This window comes from Dipteris shenzhenensis, chromosome 12, assembly GCF_047967505.1.
Source record: "Dipteris shenzhenensis isolate YYH24624 ecotype China chromosome 12, Dip_SZ_1.0, whole genome shotgun sequence".
Classification (NCBI taxonomy): Eukaryota; Viridiplantae; Streptophyta; class Polypodiopsida; order Gleicheniales; family Dipteridaceae; genus Dipteris; species Dipteris shenzhenensis.
The window spans coordinates 19,014,947-19,037,369 of record NC_141607.1 but is presented as its reverse complement, the minus strand read 5'-3'; the positions used below and the strand labels follow the sequence as shown (position 1 = coordinate 19,037,369).

Below are 22,423 nucleotides of genomic sequence, written 5' to 3'. Positions count from 1 at the left end.
CATCATCCAGACTTTGGCTGATATGGGCCTTGGCCCCCTTTTCATCTTATATATCAAACTCCTTCTCACTAATGCTTCAGCCAAGATTTGTGTCTATGGGATCATGAGTCAACCCTTTGTCCTTAAAAGGTCTATAAGTCAGAGTTGCCCCATTGCTCCTTTACTTTTTGCAATTGCTGCAGACTCATTAGGGTGGCTACTTCAACATCAGAGTCAAGAAGGTAAGGTGAAAGGCATTGAGTTACCCTCTGGCTAGCATCTTATATGCCAACAGTTTGCTGATTATATAAACTTAACCCTGAGGAATGAGACTCAGGGTATTAAAAAGGCTATGGAGTCCTTAGAGATCTTTTGTAAAGCTTCTGGTTCCCAAATCAACCACTCCAAAACTGAATATGTAACTCTCAAAGGGGATGAGAATCAAACATGGCACAGTCTTTAGATTATTGGGTATCCCATGGGTTTTGACATTTCTCTCAAACAGAGATGGGATTGGTTCTTGAACGGATTTCTAAACAAGATTGAGAAATGGAGAGGGTTCCAGGCTAGTCTAGCTGGAAGAAGAACTGTTCTCAACCACTGCATATATCCTATTATCATATTCTACCTCACTTCTTGGTCCTCTTCTAGAACTGGAATTGACAGGTTCATTTGAATTTGCAGATAATTTCTTTGGGGGGTCAAGATACCCAAGGTCAGATGGGATTTTTGTATCAAACCCAAGCAGGAAGGAGGCTTAGGTGTGATAGATATAGAGCAGGCTTCTCTGAAACTATCCTCAACTTGGATAATTAAAGCAATCCTACATCCTCTTGAGGATTGGGCCCAAATCCTTTTAAGGAATGTCAACTCCCTAAGACCTTTGAGAGCTCCCAAGTGGAAAAAATACCCTATGCTGCTAGCTATTTGTAACCCTGAACCCTGCAAAGCTAAAGGAAGCTAGCTTTGGATCTCACTATGGATAGCCTTTGAAGGAATCAAAAGCCAAATTGTCTTCTCTGGCAAAGGAGCTTTTATGACATTAGACTCAATTTGGGTCTCTGTTATCTTCAAGGATGATGTTCTCTCTGACAAAGACTTTGCTAAGACTGCTTTACTCTTTAAAAAGGGACTGCAATGCTGGGGTCAACTTTGGAACAGAGATGAGCTAAGATGGAAAACCTGGATTGAGATTAGGAGAGATTAGGAGAGAGTTCAGTTTAAATAACCAAAGCCAGACACTTGTCTTGAACATAATTTAACTCTGGAAGGGCAATCAGCAATGGAAAGGGGATCTTTCTTGGTTTACAGTAAAGAGTTCAGTTGGGTTGAGAGTACTTCTTTCTTCCCTCTCCCCGCGCCAAACAGGGACATTGGAGATCTCTGCATGGTTCCTAATACTAGGTGGAAACTCTAGGACTCTAAGGGCAAATGGAAATTCAGATTCTGCTCCATTTGGTCAAGCTCAATCCCTGACAAAATGTCTTCCTTGCTTTGGCTAATAATGCCTAAAGCTGTGTTGACTAACAATAGAGGACTGAGGATTGGAAAGGGAAATGCCCTATATATAGGCCCTAGGTTGGGGTAGTTATCATTTAGCCTTTGAGGTGCTCATGTGCCTTATATTGGGCTGCCTACACTGCAGCAGGGAGGTACAGAACACCTATAGAAGGTCCTTATATCAGGCTGCCTACACAGCAGCAAGGAGGACATGAATCAAGGGTGACTTGTGCCTCAGTATTAGCTGCAGATGGAAGCAACAAGGAGGTCAAGGATCATAGAGCAAACAATGCCTCACCGTTGGTGCCCATAGGAGCAGCAAGGAGATGCATTCGCAAGGCATCACTACGCAGCCCACTGAAGTTCTAGGAGAGCACACAGGCTGCAGTGTTTTGAAGGTGCCACGAGGAGATAAGAGAACAGTCTTGTAGTCACAGGGGTCCCCATCTACACAAGAGGAAGGTGTTTCCAGCACTAGGTTAGGTAAGGTTTTCCAGCCTACTTCTTCCTCCCGATGAGGATTGGTAGCTAGAATATCCATGGCATGGTCTACCACATCATTGGTGTAGGCAGTTGATTCGCAATCAGCTTCATCCATTGTTTAGGAACACAAACTGGATCCCAGAGACTGCTCAAAGTCAGGTAAATGGCTTTTAGGTCATGCTTTTTGGTCTCATAATTTGGACCCTAGGAGAGAACATGCCTTTCAACTTCAGATTCATTTCTTTCCCTAATGAGTGAACATGGTATCATTAGGTGAGAGAGATTTACGGACAAAGAAGAGTACGCAATAATATAACACGATCTGGTCTTGTTGATTTCACAAAGATGGTGCCAAAATATATGACTAGCAAGTACAATCTCAAAGTGCTTTTTCCTTTGGTGAATGTATTTTTTTCACTCTGGTCAACTGATTGCACATAGTAGACTATCTCATAAGTGCCTCTTTGACAAACTTTAATGGGGGATTTTCAATTTCCAGGTTGCTACGTTATGAGGTAAATGGTTGTGGACTAGAAATTTATGTGCTTGGGAGACTGAAGAGTAGCCAATAATCTCTTTCTCTTGTATCGTTTTCCAAGGGCTCACTTCGGGAGATAATCTCGAAGCATGACTCTTTGGAAGATTTGGTGTGCAGGATGCATCGAGGTTGTCTATTGAGTAGAAAGGTTTCAACACAGATCTGAATGGAGTCATACACACCCTTTGAATCCAGTATTGTACCGACTCTCAAGCTCGAAGTGAGATCATACTAGGAGGTTTCTTAGAGTAGGGATGTGCTATTCTTTTTAACTTATTTCACCCCCTCCATGGGTATTTTCTTAGATCTTGCTCAAGACAAGCATTCACCCTTGGTGGTACTCCCGCTCGATACACTAAGTGAGTTGTTTTTAGTTTTGGCCACGTTGGTCCTTCATTGTTTGATGTCTCTGAAAGTGATATTTCACATCTTCCAGTAGATAGGATGAAAAATCTATCGGTGAGGTTCATGTCTATTTAACAAATAATTTTCAGTATGAATTAGGTGTCATTGCGAAAGATATTTAAGCCTTATTCACCTTTGTTTAAATCTGTAATGAGTATCATAAGAAATGTCTCAATGCTTGTTGCATAGGTACTTGGAGGTGATGATCCAGCCCATACCCCATTGTGGATCAAGGTTACTGCTGGGGCAACTGCAGGAATAATAGGCAGTGCTGTTGCAAATCCAACCGATGTTGTCATGGTCAGAATGCAAGCTCAAGCTTTGAAGACACCCTTGGGAGGTAGCTGAACAGGAGTTCAAATTTTTGTTGTTATAATACCGAATTTTCAGTGCACATGTAACCTCACAATCCTAGTCTCACAGATGTTCTTTTGTGCAACCTTAATAATGAAGGTTCAAGTTTTGACCCATGATTTTGGGCTTTCACAGGTACTAGTATTGCACTAATCTAGTAAGAGCTGAAAAATTCAGGAAAAGCTTCATCTCAGATGTAATGAGATCTGTAAACTTATCTCATCCTACATTAAAAAGTTCGATACAGACATGATTACTGTAATTTACAGACAAAATATTTGAGTGGGGTACATCTTTAGACTTTATGTGCTGTTGATTATGATGAAAGGGCAAACAAGTGCATACAGATATGTTAGATCATCCTATTACCCAATCCAACCATAGTTAGGGGAAACGGAAACGGGGAAACGGGGAACGGAAACGGAAACGGAAACGTTTCGGGATTTCTGGGAGGGCTGAAACGGGGAAACGCCACGTCAGCAAGGGAGGGGAGTAGATGATGATGGAGGGCTGAAGCAGGCTGCAGGAGAGAAAGGAGAGGAAATGGAGTGAATGGGGCTGAAGGAGGGCTGGAAAACCTTGAGGATGGAGAGAGTATGAGGCTGAAGGAGTGGAAGGAGCCTGGAGACCAAAATCAAAAGCAAAAAGACAAAAAATGTGATTTTGGAGACCTAGCAGCCTGTGTTGTCTGAAATGGCACGTTTCAGAACTCTGAAACGCGTTTCAGACTGGCTGAAACGTTTCAGCCAGCCGTTTCAGGGTCCTGAAACGTTTCAGACTCTGAAACGCGTTTCAGGAAACGGGGCTTCTCTGAAACGGCGTTTCAGGCTCTGAAACGCGTTTCAGCGTAACTGTGAATCCAACATCTGAATATCTTCAACAAACATTGACCAAGCACATGACATCAATCAGTAGTGGCCTTGAATTGTCACAGGGGACTTTATAAATATACCTCTCCATGGATCAATGCATTTTTCTCTAGTGACTGACATGCTAGAGTCCCTTTCTTCCTCAGAAGAGTTGTAAAGTCATTTTTCAGGTTCTCCTCTTGATAATGCATGCTTCCCTGTTAAAAAGCCCTAGTAAGCACTTGAAATGTACCTCTGCTTGCTCAGATTGTTTCTAGTGTGGAGAAACAGCTGAAACCCAAATAATTCCATTCGCATTGATGTGTAGGACCTTGTGGAAGATTAAATTTGGATGACTAAAACTTCCTTGAAATGTTAAAGTCATCTTTATGTTTCTCTCCTCTTGATCATGGACGAGCATACTTCTCTAGCAGGCACAAGAGCTTCCCATGTACCTTGGCAGATATTTCCTTTCCTCAAGTTCTTGCCAAGTTTGTAGAACACCGAGCTAATTTTAATATTTCTGAACAAAGAAAATAAAAGAAAAAGAAAGAGAAGAAGAAAAAAGAAGACAAAACAAATATCATAAACAGGCAAAAGGGTGAAGGAGGGAGAAGCTAACACTAGAAGCTGTGCATACATCCTACTTTCATTTCCTCCCCAAAAACCAGTCCCAGTCAAATTCTCCTTTTTCCCCTTCCCCGAATTCCTTCAGCGTCCTCCTGTTTTTGACTTCTTCCTCCCTCTCTTGTCCCCGTCACCTTATCCACTAGATCTTTCCTTTTTCCCCTTATTTACATTATACCTTAGTTTTTTAATCTCCCAACCTCTGTACCCCCTATGAGAACATGACCACCCCAACACACATTTAATTACACAATTCCTCCCAAACACCTCAGGTTTTCAGGATCTTGATCACAGGAGGTTCCCCATCTTCCTCTGGACTCCGTACAAAGAGGGGTTACAATGAACAATCTTTTGCATAAACTAAATTTACTGTAACATATTCCCCCTTGTCTGCCAAGTATGAAAACATGCTCGGTGGACGGAAGCTGAAATCGTTACTTATTTCACCATAGGAGCTATCTACGACTCCATCCATCTGGATGTACATATTTCTGCACTCTTATTCACATGACATGTCTCACCTTAAACCTCTTGAGGCGAATTTTATTCACCTGTTCTCCAAGCGTGGCCCCATTAAGTCCTTCAACTCATGTTTCAGCCCACCTGGTAACAAAATCTGTGGCCACTATGATATAATATATCCCATGGTGGGAGTGTGGTAGAAGCCCTACAAAATCCAGCCTCCACTTTTGCAAGTGCCTAATGCAAGAATGGGGTGTAGCGGGCCCCTATTCAGCTTGTGTCCCGAAAGCTTGACAGGTATGGCAAGTGATGCACCATTCCTGAAGATCTGTATGCATACTTGGCCAAAAGTATTCTGCCACCAAAACCTTTCTGGCTGTATTCCCATGTACAAATTTCCGTTGAGAGCACTCTCAACTGGTATCAGAGCCCGGGTGATCTAGCTGAGCGTGCGTGAATGCTTGAAGCTCAGCAGCTCTGTGGGAGGAAGGAGAAGCTCTGTGGGAAGCTTTGTGGGTGACTTTACTTGCATCCGAGTGTGTAGAGACCTTGGAGGAACCTTTGGAAAAGTCACTTTAGTTTTGCGAAGTGGTTTTGAGAGCCTGTTAAGTGTTTTCAAAGAAAAAGTCGTTTTTTGAGCTTTTCCCTGTTTCGTTCAATGACAGAGACTCCATATTGACTTGTAGAGGCAACTATTGCTTGCTTGTGTCCACTTCACTTCAAGAGCTTGGAAACACCTTCATTCTTGCATCTGGGATCATTTTATTGGATTTCTGACTCACTGTGTCAGTTTCTGCGTTTTTCTGCCCGGGTGTTGGAACTCAAGTTTGGAGCAACCATTTGCAGATTTGTGAGTTCCGGTGGACTCAGGAGGTCCTAAAACTTCTATGTTGCTCATCATTTGCACTCCGGAGGAGTTTATAAATATCTCTGTTTCCAAAAATATTTTTCAGTCCGTGTGTTGGACCCAGTGATTGAGACCACGGTTTTCAAAACCGTCTGTTCCATTGCGTTCCGGACACCCAAAAACCCCTACTTGTCAGTTCTTACACGATTCGGTGGAGGATTTTCAGAGTTATAGATCTCTATGTATTCGATTTCGTCTCTCTGTTATGCATTTTTCATTCGAAGGTTTTGAAACCTTAGATTTATGCCACATGGCAGTGGATAAGTGTTGACTCCCATTTCTCACTCATCGGTTGGGATTTTGGAGTTCCGGCAGAAGAGAGATATTTGCAGATTTTCTTGTTGAGTCCGATTATGCAATGGTGCCCATGTTTTGAGGCATCTCAGGTTCTATTTTCAGTAGCGGTCATTACCGTGGGACTATGATTTCTTGAGCATACCTTATGCAGATCACTCTGGTTGCAGTTTGAGCAGTGTGCGCTCATTTGTGGTGTGCATTAGATTGCAGTGGGATGATTTATAGGCCATTTGGATGCATTGCGGTCCTTATTAGATGCGCTGATAGGCCCAAATTGCCTTGTGGGATGCTATTTTTATGGACGCTTTACACATGGATGCTATTTTATGCTGAGGGACAGCTTTGACACATTGCAGGTGATGCACTGATAGTGCTATGCTCTCTTGGATGAGATATTATTAATGCATATGTCAGTGGACGGTGTTTATGCTTGAGTCATTTGGCACTTATTGGCATTTTGGATTGCCATTGCAGTTGGCATTTTCTTTTGGGCCAGATTTGCTCATATGGATGCATAGTATATCCACATGAGTCAGATGCTTTGAGACATGAGTTTTGGTGATATTTCACTCTATTATGGCATACACATTTGGGTGCACCTGGTATTTGGTGTGATTCTCTCTTGTAGGCACTAGCATTTGGGATTTTTGCTTCATTTGCATCATGGCATCCTCTTCCATGTCTGAAAAGGAGTTTTTTAGCATTAAAAAGTTTGATGGAACAAACTTTTCTTTGTGGAAAGAACAAATAAGGGATGTGCTTATTCAAAAGAAGCAGATTAAACCCTTGGCAGGGATTGAAGCTAAGCCTGCAAATATGTCTGAGGATGATTGGAATGAGTCGGATGCATTAGCAAAATCTACTATTAGACTTCATCTTGCAGAGTCAGTTTATTTCACAGTAGTAAATGAGCAGACTACGGAAGATTTGTGGAAGAAACCGTGTGCCACTTATGGAAAGGAAATTGCCTCTAATAAAGTTTACCTTATGAAGAGGTTGTTTGAGCTGCAGATGAAGGAAGGGGTCTCCATTGCTTCTCACTTGAATGAATTCAATATTATTTTCAGCCAGCTTCAGGCTCAGAAGATGAATCTTGATGCGGAGACTAAAGCAATATTTCTCTTATGTTCATTGCCATCCTCATGGGATACCTTCCGTACAGTTGTTAGTAACTCTGCACCTAGTGGAGTACTGAAATTTGATGATGTTGTGGGTAGCTTGTTGGCTGAGGAGATTAGACGGAAGTCTATGGATGGCAACACGCAGGATGCAGCCTTAAATGTGCAAAGGGACAGATCACAGTTCAGGGGGAAGTCCCAAGAAAGAGGGAAGTCTCGTAGCAAATCCAGGGCACGGAACATTGAGTGTTACCATTGTGGCAAGAAGGGCCATATGAAAAAGGATTGCTACAAGCTGAAAAGAGAGCAAAAGGATAAGAAAAAGAATGCAAATCAAAAGGAAGAGAATCCAAGGGAGGACAAAGGAAAAGTGAAGATCGAGGAGATCAATGTAGTCACACATGATAGTGACAATGACGTTCTCTTCATGTCTAGTTTATCTGCAGAGTTGCTTACTACTTCAGATGATGCATATTCCCAAGATTGGATTTTGGATTGTGGTGCTTCATTCCATGTTACTCCCATAGGGAATGGTTCTCCACTTATGACAGTGGAAAGACAGGTTGTGTGCATCTTGAAAATGACTATGCATGTGACATAGTGGGAGTAGGTGACATAAAGTTTTCTTTTGCAAATGGGTCTGCATTTATTTTGAAACATGTGAGACATGTGTCTAAGTTGACCAAGAGTCTTATTTCAGTGGGTACGGACTGACAATGGTGGAGAGTATCTCTCTCATGACTTTCAGCATTTCTGTAATACACGTGGGATTAAGAGGGAGCTCACATCCCGTCGTACTTCATAGCAAAATCCAGTTGCAGAAAAGATGAATCGTACCATTCAAGAAAGGTTGCAATGCATGCTTTCCAATGCAAGTCTTTCTAGTGGTTTTTGGGCTGAGGCAATGAAGACTGCAGTGCATGTGATCAATAGATCACCTAGTAAGAGTTTGGATGGTGGTATTCCTGAAGAGGCATGGAGTGGCAAGAAGCCCTCTTACTCTTATTTGCGTATATTTGGGTGTGAGGCATATGCAGGCATATGCACATGTGCCAAAAGAGTTTCGAAAGAAGCTAGATCCTAAGTCTAGGAAATGCATCTTTCTGGGTTATGGTGAAAGTGGAGAGATGGGCTATCGTCTCTGGAATCCAGAAGCAAAGAAGATCATACGCAGCCATGATGTAGTCTTCAATGAGAAGAAGATGCATAAGACACCCATGAGGATGTGGAAATGAGGAGAATTGCTTTCTAGGATGTGAATCTACCTGCATATGTTAAGCTGTCCATGCACCAAATGTGCAAGAAATGGTACCACCAAGTATTCTCACAGGTATACAATCAAGGGTAGATGATGGATCATCTATTGGTGGAAATGATGAGCCAAATGTGGCTGATATGCAGGTGGGACAGCAAGCTGAAATGCCCTTGAGAAGATCATCCAGAGTGCCATGAGTGCTATTCAGCTAGCACGGAATCCGGTCTTTCATGCAAAGACCAAACACATTGAGGTCAGGTACCCTTTCATCAGGGAGGTACTTGAGGACAAGCGCATAGAGCTTGTCAAGGTTCATACAGATGATAACCCTACAGATATGCTGACGAAGAGTCTACCTAGTCAACGGTTTGAGTATTGTCGTGTATTGATGGGCATTGGATAGTATGCTCACTGGTTGTTCTCCCTTAAAGGCACATTGTCCTTTAAGTGGGAAGTTGTGGGGGTTAAAGGTCACTGTGTCTTTACCCCGGTTATGTATAATCCCTTAAAGGCACATTGTCCTTTAAGTGGGAGGTTGTGGGGGTTAAAGGTCACTGTGCCTTTACCCCGGTTATGTATAATACTCAAACACATATATAAATGAATGTACAGAGGGTCTCATTCATCTTATTCCAAAGGGGGTTGCAGAAATTTGTTGTCACAATTGTATATCAAACTCTTACATTAACTTAGCCCATCTAGCTTTTCTACCTTTAAGCTCTGGCTGATTATAAATCCACTTAATGCTCTCCTGATCAAAGATGATTTCAAATTTCGCACATATAGGTAGTGCCTTTACTTTTTTAAAGCATAGACTATAGCATATAGTTCCTTCTCAAATGCCGAGTAATTCCGTTGGGCACGATCTAATTTTTTGCTTTCAAAAGCCACTAGTCGACCTTTTTGTAAAAGTACCACTCCAACAACAAAATCACTGGCATCTGTCTCAACCACGAATGGTTCATTGGGATCCACTACTTTTAAGACAGGAGCTGTTGCTACAGCTACTTTTAATTTTTCAAAACTTCTCTTTTGAGGTTCATCCCATATGAAGGTGCTTCCCTTTCCCTTAAGCTGGTCCGTCATCGGAACAACAATCCTAGCGTAATCTTAGATGAATCTCCTATAGAATCCTGACAAACCTAAGAATATCTGTAATTGTTCTAGATTTGTAGGATGTGGTCATTTCAATATGGCCCTTACTTTGTCAGGGTCCATACGAACCCCTTCTTGGGATATTATATGTCCCAAGTATTTCACTTCTTTTGCAAAGAATTCACATTTGGATTCTTTAGCAAAGAGTGAATTATTTCTAAGCAGCTGGAACACTTTTCGCAAATGTTCCAAATGCTTTTTCTTGGTTTTACTATAAATAAGAATATCGTCTAAAAATACTACAGCAAATTTCCCTAGATATGGTCTTAAGTGTCATGAAAGTTGCTAGAGCATTTGTTAATCCAAATGGCATAACTTTAAATTGATAATGACCATACCTAGTACGAAAATATATCTTAGGGACATCCTCTTCCCTAATTCGTACTTGGTGATATCCTGATCTTAAATCGATTTTAGTAAAGTATTTTGCTAGGATACTTATTTTTTATGGTGATTTTATTTAGTGCTCGGTAATCTATGCATAAACGCATAGTACCATCATTTTTCTGTACCAGTAAAACTGGTGCATACCAAGGTGAGCTACTTAGTTGGATTTGGCCCTGCCTAAGATATTCCGTTAACTGTCTTTCGACCTCACGTTTCTCTGTTTGACTAAGCCTATACGGGGGTTTACAAACAGGGGTAGATCCAGGAATTAAATTTATTTTATGATCTACTTCTTTCTCATGGGGTAAACCATTAGGTAAATCAGACTCTTTAAATTCAAACATTAAATCATTGAAAGAAGATTTATACTTTTTAACATAATAAAAAACAATATTACTTCTTTCCGATACAGAAGACATAAAATCACCAATAAAAATAAGCTCACAGAGATATACCTCGCATTCTTCTTGGTGTAGTAGTCGTTCCAATTCCATGGAACAAATAAGAGGAGAGTTAGGCATATCATGTTCTCCTTAAATCTGAAAGACTCTACCCTCTGTTTCAAACATAATATTGGGAGCTATCCCATATGCATAGGTGTTCATATGTGTGTATGTGCTCTTATATAAGAGCTGTACTTGTCTAGTGCCAAATCAATCAAGTATCAAGCTACAAGCTCTTTGGTCTACATGTGAGTACTCTCATTTTTGTTCATTGCTCTAGTCATTTCATTTCCATTTCATTATGTCTCCTTTTGAGTATCACTTCCTCTCTCCCTAGCCTACTCTCTCTCTCTCTCTCTCTCTCTCTCTCTCTCTCTCTCTTTCCACCATGTTCCTTCAGCTATTGCGTCCATCAACTGCTCATGCAATCCAGAAACGGTCGAACAGAATGCTAATGTCGCGAAGCATTAATTCCATGCTGCCAGCCGCCCGCACTTGCAGAACTATGTAAGCCTTGTAAGAGAGTAGCTAAGCTTCAACGAAAGGCCAGCAACGGAGGCTTTGATACCAATGTAACATCAACTAATTCATAGAGGGCTTTTGCTCTTTTTCCACCCAACCTCGGATTTTCACTCCTTGAGCTCGTCTCTTGTGACTTGTGACTCGTGAGGTTCCTCTCCCCAAACCTCCTTTTTTTGAGCTTCCTCTAGAATCCTCCCTCCTAGCCCACTGCATGCCATGTGGAGTTCTAGATACCAAGTGTCCTTCTAGGGGACCTTAGTCTTTACCCCTTCTTGGCATCCCTCTCTAATGCTAGGCTCCACTTATGCCTAGCCACACTTATTTACATCCACCGTTGCAGTGTCAAGCCCTCTTTGTTTCTTGCCTCACCATAATCGCGCCGCATGGCTCTAGGATTATGGCTGACGTAACATGCGCATCCTGAAGGGAGTGATGCAGGGATGAGTGGAAGAAATGATAAGCATCCACAGTGGAGTGTCCATAGAGCCGAGAGTTACAGGCATGATATAAAGAACACACATACATTTTTTTTTTTTGGTGAAACTAAGAAAATTATATTATGAAACATCCATTTTACAACAGGGCAGTGCTCGAGAAAAGAGCCAATGCCCTATCCATCAGAAACAGTAAAAGAAAAGCTGAATGCAAGAAACATCCAAATCTTCCTCATGCAAGGCATCATATAAGGACTGCCGCAATGAGGCGTGGAAGAACTCATAAGGGTGCTGAAGGGGTGAATTCAGATATGCATGATTTCGCTGTAGCCAGTGGGTCCATAAGGCCCAGTATCTGGTCCAATGGAAGAAAAGAGAATACTGTGACAAAGAAGCTGATAATCTGCCAAACATCCAGAAAAACCTCGAGAACCTGTGTGCAAGAAATCTGAGAGATAAAGAATAGGAGATCTTGTCCAGAAGGTCTCTGGAATATGAACAAAACCACAATAAGTGCTGAATACTCTCAGGAGTATGATGACATCTTGGACAAAGAGGAGAGGCAATCCTTCTTTGAGCTAATTTCACTCCCACTGGAAAAATACCAACAATACATTTCCAGAGAAAGAGTCGCTGCTTCAATGGCATTTTCAACTTCCATATCAATTTCAATTTTCCTTTCCACCAAGTTAAAGACTTATTCAGATGCCAAAGAGAATTTGCATGATGAGCAATTCATGGAGGAGGTAATATCAATCGATAAGCCTGTATGGAAGTCAATAGATGCAAAGGCTGAGAGGATAATCCTGGACTTGAGGACTGAAGATGCCAATCTTGAAGCCTGTCTCTTACTTCCAATGTTGGAATCGGAACCAAAGGGAGTAAGAGATCTGCAATATCTTTCCATATGGGTCTATGATGCATCCCAAGATTATAGTGTTGGCATGCTGCTGGAAAAGAGAGAATATGCCCCTGAGTATCTACTACATCATCAATGAACCGGATGCCCAACTTCATGAGATTGTAAGCTCTGATTGGTTGTTGTACAACAAGAGGAGAGTAAAAAACAGCACTCCAATGAAGGCTTTCCATTCGAAGCGAGGAAGCTATAGAAGCAGGATGGGGAGACCATTTGATGCGAGAGAGCACTTTCTTCCAATCCTGAATCAAGGCAGTAGAAAATGGACAACCAGGGATTTTACCTTGAAACTTGCCAAGTACTACTTCCGATGAATCAACTAGCCAATGTCCATAAGCATTTGTGCGCATCTGGCCACATAAAAATGCCAACATGATAGACCAAGGCTGCTCTTGCTGAAAGAAAGTCTTGAGCATAGTGATCTTTCTTGCCAACACATGAAATTTGACGTTTATAATATTCAAACCACCATGCATTCTTGGAGAGCAAAGCAGGTCCATTTTGAGTAGCCTTAAAGCTTTTTTATGAAGCTTAGCTTTCCAAAAAATCTCCATGGCTTGAGACATAAAAGAAGAGAGATCTCGAGATGACCAATGTAATAAAGGAAGGTAAAACCGGATATTAGCTAAAACAATGGACTGGACAATTCGAAGCCGAACATGCAAAGGCCAAGTGGAGATCTTCCAATATTCTAATTTGTCCTGAATTTTGTTAAATAATCAAGACATTTGTTGCTTATTTCTGATTTTCCAGCCAATTGGATAACCCAAATGTCTTACTATGTTTTCCGGATGAATAATCTGGCCGGGCCAAAGGATAGCATGCCAGTCGCAATGCTTGAGAGGCAAAGAGTTTTGATTTCTGAAAATTAATTTTTAGACCAGCTGCCAACCCAAAATCAGAAAGGGTATCCATCAATAAGCAAAGCTCCAGAGGACTATTCTTTGGCATGAAGAATGAATCATCTGCATATGCATGTGCAATGAGAGGCTGTGATCCAAGAATCTGAAGCCCCACTAACTGTCCAGTATCAACCAGATGATCCATATAAAGAAGCAAAGGATGTGAAGCAATAGCATAGAGCAAAGCACTGAGAGGGCATCCCTGTCGAACTGATTGTTCCAGAGTCCAAGACTCAGACAAATGATTCCCTATAAAGCATTGAGCAGTGGAATCTGAGTAAAGCCAATATATGACATTAGCTAGCTTTGGCCCAAAACCAAGTTTAGACATGATTACAGTATCAAATGCCTTTGCCACATCCACCTGCATGACCAAAACATCTTGAGCTGAATATTTTGCATATTCCATTGCGATGAGGGTATTGGAGATATTATCATGTATATTTCCTTCTTGGAACAAAACCATATTGCCTGGGATGAAGTCCATCATGAAGGATATCCTTTATCCGATGAACCAACATTTTAGCAATAAGTTTATATATAACGGGCATCAAAGTGATGGGCCTCCAGTCATCCATAGTCTCACATAGGGGTTTTTTGGGCACAAGCTTAACCAGACCATGCTTCCAAGCTGAAGGAAGATGTTGATGCTGCCAGGCTACATTAACGAGCTTCAAGATTGGACCCTTCAATTCAGCCCAAAAGGCTACAAAAAATTCAACCATCAAACCATCCCAGCCAAGGGATTTATGTTTACCCAAATGTTTGAGGGCTTCATCCAATTCAATATCTGAAAAAGACATTTCCAGCATTGAAGCTTTTTGCAAAGAAACAATAGGAGAAACAAGCTCAATAAATCTGCTCCGAGCCAATAAAGAACACACACACACACACTTTTTTTTTTAGTGAAATCTTTATATTTCTGTGTGGGAAACCTCAAAAGAGGTAAAAACCCACCACACACACACACATATATATATATATAGAGAGAGAGAGATAGTGTGCGTGTGTGCACACATATCTGAGTGGTATGTGTGCATGCGTGTCTTGAAAGTCCTTAAAATGTGAACGACTTACAGCCTCACTTTGACTTTCAACAAATTTACAGCCTGCTTTGGCTGCTACTCGTTGCTTAAATCCACAGCTGCAATTTCTAATCAATTTGCAATGATTTTTTTTTTGCAAAGAGAAGAACTTTCTATTAATGCTTGATTTTTTTTTGCAAAGATTTGATTTCTATCCCTCTCGTTTATTTTTGTAGAGTTTCCTTCTTGCTAAGTTTTGTTTACTTTGTTGCTGGAATTGTTATCGTTCTTTTGCTAACATAATCACACTGTCTTCCATTCCAGGAGCTCACCCTGAATGGAATTACAGTGGCCCATTTCAAGCATTTGCTTCAATTGCCCGTACAGAAGGGATACATGGTCTGTACCGAGGGCTTGGACCAACCATGCAGAGAGCAGCTTTGCTGAATGCTGCTCAAGCTCCAAGCTATGACCATTCAAAGCATGCACTTTTGAATGCTGGGATTGTACAAGAAGGTGTATCATGCCATTTAATATCATCAATGATTGCAGGACTCGTGACTGCTGTCGTTATCTCACCTGTAGATCTCATCAGGACAAGGTAAATTCTTCTGATGTTAGCATGTGAACATGCCATTATTATCAGAATGTTCACCTCCTTTATGAGAAACTCCCCAATTGATTTTTCTAAAAGAATGAAGAACTCACAATCACCCACTGGAAAATACACAAGTTCCTGATCTTTTAGTGAGATGGGCCTGCAAACTTCTGCATGCTGAGTTTCCCTATATACATATTATCCGTTTTAAGCAAAAGGTAGGTATTTGTGTTTTTTGAGATCTGAATAAGCAAGCAGTCTGTCAGATCCTAGATTTGGATGATGCTTTGCTCCTCATAATCAATGTAACAATCGATACACTACCTTTTTGCAGTCTGCTGTCGAATCTATAAATATCATTCACATATTCATTGGAATCAAGAAAACAAAGCTACCGTATGACTTTTCATCAAGTTAAACCCTATTCATACTACGATGTATCCAATGTTCACTCCCCTTCTTGGTTGGCTGGCTCCAGCGCTTCCCTTACCTAACAGAAAGTTCAATATTACTTGAAAATAAAGACTCGAGTAGTTTTTTTGCCTCAGGGGAGGGGCTTAATGAACCCCCCCTTGTTGCAAGAATGCTTTCTCAAATTTAAAAGTTTCATGTTTTTTCCTAAAGTTGCAGAAACCTATAATCTCTTTGAATCTTTGGAGACACTCTATAACTGATTATCTGCCCCTTGGATTTCTACTGATCAATGTTACTTTTATCCCCTAGAATCATGCAGCAGGCAGTGCATCCTGATGGCCAAGGTGTGCTTTATTCATCGACTTTTGATTGCTTTTGGAAAACATTGCGGTCAGAAGGGCCCTTGGGCTTATACAAGGGGTTTATACCTGTTTGGATGAGGATAGCACCCCACACAATTGTCACTTTTTTTGTCTTTGAGCAGCTAAGAAAAAAATTGGGGATAATACCCGTTTGATTTATGACTGTATCATTATCCATCAAAGTCTCTTAAAATTTTATTCTTAGCTGTATTTAATTTGACCAGTACATCGCTGGTTTTATTAATAGAGTAGCTATACATTTTTATTACAGAAAAGGAAAACGTCAGACGAAGTATATACATTGATAGCTTGTTTTGGGAAATTCTGTGGCACTGTCCTTTTTTCCTCTTCTTATCAATACAGCTGCATTCGTAAAAAGACCGCACTCTCTGTTTTGAAACAGGTAAGTGTTGTTGCAAAGTGTTGATCTTTTTCGAATTTGGAAATGGAAGTCGCCAACCGTCAATGATATTTAACTTGAATGTTCTTTGGTCGTGCGAAGGAGGCCTTGCTTGGATGATGTGTCTCTTGGTGTGGAGCTCAAATCAATTATTTAAACTCACGGAATAGGTACACAGCTAGATTTCCAAAAATGTAGTCACCTAGCTTCCAAATATGAAGAAAAAGGCAAGATTTTAAGCACGTCATTCCTGAGCTTTTGGTTTCTATATCCTTTTTAAAACTCATGGGTGGCATAAGTGTCATTAAAAATGCAAAGTGCAAAGAAACCCAAAAATGAAGAAACTTGTGACTAGCATAGAACTGGCTTAACAAAAGTATTCATGAAACAACAATAACAAGGTAGAGGGTCCACTGAGGCCCTGCTTTGAGAAGGGTGTAGTAGGTGTAAGATCAGTGGAAGGTGCGTGGATGAGGGTCTGTCAGTGAAATTGTTTTTTTTTGGTTTAGTTTGTTGCAAGTTTGTTAGCGGAAGGTGTTTGGTTTAGTTTGTTTTAGGTTTGGAATTAATGGTTGGGTTTTGTTTTAGGACTAGAATTAATGGTGGTTTTTTTTTTTCTTTTCTTTTAAGGTGGAGTTGGTTCAAGGTCATTGGAAGTTATATGGATTAGGGTTTCTAGATGATTTTTTATTTTCTCTAGTTTTTTTAAGGCTTGTTTTTTAGGTTTGGAATTAATGGTTGGGTTTGTTTTAGGACTAGAATTAATGGGTGTTTTTTTTTTGTTTAAAGGTTGTTTGAGATAGTTAGTTATCGACAAGTATGTAGACCATAGAATGGTCTGACCAATATGTGTACGCAGATCCACTGTCCTTTTTTTTGTCAGGTCTGTTGGTCCAAATGTGATCTAGTTGTGACTCATATATTGTTGTGATATGATGGCATTGAAGGTTGTAGAATGTTTTGTAGTATTTGTGATTGTTTTGTTTGTTAAAGCATGTCAATGTTGAAGTCTCCGATGAGAATTCTTTTTTGTGTGGTAGTAGTTGTTGCTAATTTTTTGCGAAGTAATTAAAAGAATGTTTTGTGTTTTTGGATAGTGGTCTATATATGTTAATAATTTCGTATGTTTCGTTTTTTGTTTTCATTTTCGTTGTTGTGATCTTAATTTCGTGTAGTAAAATTTTGTCTAAATTTTCAATGACAATGTTGTTTCGGACTAGGGTACAACTGGTATGATTGTTTATATATTGGAAGTTAGATGTTAGATATGGTTGGCAATGTTCAGTTCTTGTTTCTTGTAAACATATAATATCGGAATCGATAAGTGACTCTGTGGCTTGTATATCGTCTTTGTATTTATGTAATGACCTAGTGTTTAAAGATTGTATCAGTATAGTTGTGTCTGTGCATTGGTGGATTTTGTTGTTCAATGTTTCCCATTTTGATTGAGTTGTTAGTCTTTTCATTTCGTCGTGAACATCTTTGTCTACGAGAAGATGTTGGAGTGGCTAAAGTAAGTAAAGGTTGTCTATGTTTTTTACACATGAAAGTGCTGTGTATGCAAGGCCGTGCGTGCGGATTCTTACTAGTGAGAAAGCTAGCTTTTTCATTGTTAGTCATTGTGCTCTGTGTATAATATGGGTATCCATTTGCGATTGATGTTTGTAGTGTATGCATGATAGTTGTTTCGACAGGTTTCATTTTTAATTTTCGGGTTCTGAAATTGAATCCAAACGATGCCGTTATTGTGGTATAGATAGACATGTTCATGAAAACTCCATCTGTGCCAATCACTAATCCATCTTGTTGGTTAATGTTTCTTGCACATAATTCAATTAGCATTCCTTCTTTAATCTATATTGTTTTTTTGAGCTCATAGCATTGTGGCTTTGTGTGCCAATATGTGTTCACTATTGTTTGTAACGAATCTTCTTTTGGTTTGAATACCCAGCTATCTCTCACTGGTTTCTCTTGATATAAATCTTCACAGCAAATGATATCGACATTTTCAAAGTATTTTGAATGGTTTCTTTTAAATGTTCTCATGCGAAGGTTTGCAAAGTCCAAAGTGCGTCTTCTTACTAATGAATTTCGTCAAACATAATAAGTTGTAATTGTTCATAAAGACGGATTAGTATGTCAAGCTTTTCCCTTGAGAGGGAGGTTAAGTTTTTTGTTTGTAATGGTAAGTGTAATGTGTCATATATAGTGAGGCCGTTTATGTTGTAAGCTGATTTTCCTATGTAAGCTAGCATTAATACATGTAGTAGCTCATAATCTACATTTGAAATGGTTCGATTATAAAATCGGAGCAAACCTTGGACTATAAGTAACAGAACGTATGTTTTGCATGTGCCTGCTTCACCAGTGAGAAATAAATGTATTTTTTCTGTTGGATGTATCCTTTTTCGTATCATAATATCGTTGAACAGTTGTCTTTGTTCGTTGTTTAGAGAGCGAATCATTTCGTCGTTGTGTATTAGGATTTGTTTCTTAACTGAAATAATAAAATTGTCGATTTTCTTTTTTTTATATGTATTCCACATGTCAGATGCAATGTCATATGTAGGGAAGTTATTTTGTTCAAAGTCATTGTTGTTAATATTATCAGTGTCATAGTTATTTATTTGTGGGATGTTGGTTTTTTCTGCTCTTTGATCATCATTAATTTCTTGTGTGTATAAAGCCTTATTTTGTAGTATAATGTCATGGCCAGAATCGAAGGCTTGTTGCCAGGAACCATGTATTAATAGTTCATGTTTTCATCGTCTTTAAAAGTATAGTATAATAGTACTTATTCTTGATAGTAATGTTTCAAATCCTTAATGATGTTGAATTTTACGAATCTTTTAATTATTGGTCTGCGTCTTTTCTTAATATTGCCATTGTCGCAATTATATTTTGCTTCTGCAAATGTTAGGAGACAAATGTCATCCATGTTTTTCCTTTTTGTATATTTATTGATGATAGTGTCACATGTTACGTTGGTGGATTCACTGGGGAGGTGCTGTAGTTGTCTTTTTTGTTTGAGGATGAGTGCTCTGTATAAAGTAGAAGCTTCTTGTTGTTCTATGTAAGGGTAAAGATAGAGTAATGAAAGATGCCAATTGTGCACTCATTTGTTGTGCATGTAAAAATGTGTTTCCCATTTTTCGTAATCTATCGTACGCAAGACTGTCGTCTTGTATGCAAGTTTTAATTGTGTTGGAGGCTTTTTGTTAGTGTCATTCATTTTTGTAATATATGAGGTGCAGTATGTCGTGGCTGAATATGGGTCTATGATGTATCGTATATCCATATTTGATTGCCATAGGAAACTCATTTTTTGATTAAAAGCATTTGTGAAAATGTCCTTTGGCTGTCTTTTCAAGAATAGTGTTGGTTTTCCTATTTGTGATCGTATTGCTAGTACGTATGTTGATATGTCTATTTCGATATTACCAATCCACTCGGTGAATGTAAGATTTGTTTCGGTATCTATACAATGCAAATATGTAGCAATTTCTGTGTACATTGCTTTGTTAATGTGATCATTGGTGTCTAAAGGGGTTAGAATCATTGTTTCATGTAGTGGAGGCTTCCGGATAATGCAATATGCAATTGTTGGTTCTCTTCTTGTGGCATGTAGATGTGTGTTTGAATATCCTTGATTTTTTATGGTAGTACGTTTTTGTCACATGTTATGTAGGTATCAACAAAAGATATAATGGCATTATTATCATCAATTCCCTATGTTGGCGCATCTTCTATCCATATGATACCACGTTCATGTTGGCTTCCTCTCCCTTGGAATTCCTTGACAAAGAAGTAATCATGTATTTTTTCGAGTATTTCATCATCTTTCATTATTAGTTTGAGGAATTATTGGATTTTATGAGTGTAATAACTTGCACAGATTGTTGGATTATTTCTTATTAAGTCTCTTGTGTCAGCGTTCGTGTGTTGTGGTGTTATATTTTGTTTGTTATTAGTTGAGTATATGCTATATAGACATTATGTCAAAGGTTCCCACATTCTTTCGGCACATGATAATGTCATAAACAAAGACGGAGGACCTAGTTGCCTCATCATTGCGAGTGCATCTTTCCTAAGTTTTTTATTATGATCCGGAGAGATACAAAGGTTTTCAAAGTCTCTGTAACCAATTTCAGATTTTAGAATGGCTTCAATATTTGTATCATTTGAAACATCTTTAGTGCACAATACTTTGTTTTGGAGTGCACCTTTGCGCAATCGTACCCAAATGGATTGCATTACTTGATTAATAAGAACCTTAATTGATTTGAAAAATAAGTTTGGTATAGTTTGTGAGAAGTTAAGAGATTTGTGTGTTAATTGCCATTTTGCGATGTCTTGATATGTTCGTCAAGGATTTCAAATATATCTTTCTGAGCCAAAGAAAAGTGTAGGGAAGTTTAATTCTTCACTGTTCTTATCTTGAAATAGGCCCAAGGGTCTATTATTTTCGCAAGGGGCTATGTAGTTGATATCAGTTTTGTAATCTATGACATATTCACTTGTAATGATGTTATGGATGAAAGTATCTGTATAAGTTTCATTAGCATCATTTGGGTATGATTGTTGGTTGTTTTTGCCATCTTCTATATTTTGCTGTGAGAGCACAAGATTTCTTGCAAATGATGTGTCCACTGTTGGTTGATTTGAACGTTATTAGATTTGTAAAGTGATGTTTGAACAAGTGTATGTAACACTCGCATAAGAATAGGTGGCCTGACTTTCCCAATTAAGTATGCGCTTTTATGTTATAGTTTCTTTTTAATTCCAAGTATTATTGATGATTCATCGTTAATAAATCTTGGTAATATATGCTGGATTTTACTCGTGTCAGCCATCACATTTACAATGCTACCATGCATTCCGTATTGGCCACCATGTGTTAGTTCTCTTATTTGAGTAAATGCTATTCTTGGAGCAACTAATCGTTCTTCAATATCATTAAGAATTACCACATTTAACAACACTATGTTTTGCTTTATTTAGTAAGGAACAAAATACTTTGGCATGGTATTTAGTTTTATTGATGTCTTGCATTCTCTGCAAATTCGATGTTTCTTCTTTTCGAAAGGAACATTTTGTTGTCTCTTGGTTATTGTCCAAGTGTGTGATTTCTTTTGCGTATGTTGTTTGTTTTCTAAACAATAAACACTCACATGATAAACATTCGTATTTTGGAGTGTCTTGAATTGAGGTAATATATTTTTCTACGAACTTTGAAGTAGTTCCAACTGCTTTTGAGTATTTTTGTAATGTTATACATTCATCTATTATGCATGCTCGCTTACGTTTGCATGTCGTCATTTTCAGTTGTGAGCTTGAGGTTTGTTCTAGTACAAGTGTTGTTGTTACCTCATTATGATGTTGTAGTTGATTGTGTTGTTCAGTGTCTTGGTTAGTACAATCATGCTTGTGTTTTGCTATGGACTTTTTTTGCTTTTTTTAAATGTCCAAAATCTTACATTTGACAATGTCACTATGTAGAATAGCTTATGGGAATTTCTGATTTAAGATGTCCATCGCTTCAGTGGTAGAAGTGAGTGTGTTTTCATTAATCATGTTTTCTAAAACACAACCCATGTCTTTGGTCCAACGAGTATAATTTGTTGTTCTTATGTCAATTGCAGATGGGAAAATTAGCATATCCGGGTTGCTTACGAGAAGTAATTTTTGTGGCTTTTATGTAGGTTGTGTTAGTTTAGAAGTGAGAGCTTCAATTTGCTTATGAAAATGGTGTATTTCAAATTCGAAACTGAATGTGTGGAAGAAAACATGTTGCAAAAATAAGTCTTCGATGCAGAAACAAAGACGAGTATGAATGAACAGCCATCGGGGTGGTGAGTAATGCCACCGAAGGCCCTGCGTAGTCTGCGCGAAGAAGAGGCCCTGTGTGTCCCAAGCCCGGAGGAAGCGTCTCCGCTTCTCCTGACCGGCCCGGGAGTCTCCCTGAATCTGATCCCACTGGCCTCTGAGAGTATGAATAATCTCACTCCAAATCTCCGCCATGATCTGGGCAGTCGATAAGGAGGTGCCACCTAGGATCTGCGCGCAGCGCGCGCAGCGCGAGGTCCAGA

At 39.4% G+C, this 22,423-nt stretch overlaps 1 protein-coding gene across 1 annotated transcript in view; it reads left to right on the top strand.

Moving 5' to 3' along the window:
* The window catches only part of LOC147895934 (uncharacterized), a 30,081-nt gene extending 13,854 nt beyond the window's left edge, over window positions 1–16,227 (top strand). The window contains exons 4-6 of the mRNA XM_087383006.1: window positions 3,095–3,245; window positions 14,885–15,161; window positions 15,882–16,227. Of these exons, the coding sequence (XP_087239132.1) occupies window positions 3,095–3,245; window positions 14,885–15,161; window positions 15,882–16,089 (636 nt within the window). The 3' untranslated portion in view covers window positions 16,090–16,227. The remainder of the gene's footprint in view (window positions 1–3,094; window positions 3,246–14,884; window positions 15,162–15,881) is intronic.
* The last annotated feature ends 6,196 nt before the right edge of the window (window positions 16,228–22,423 follow it).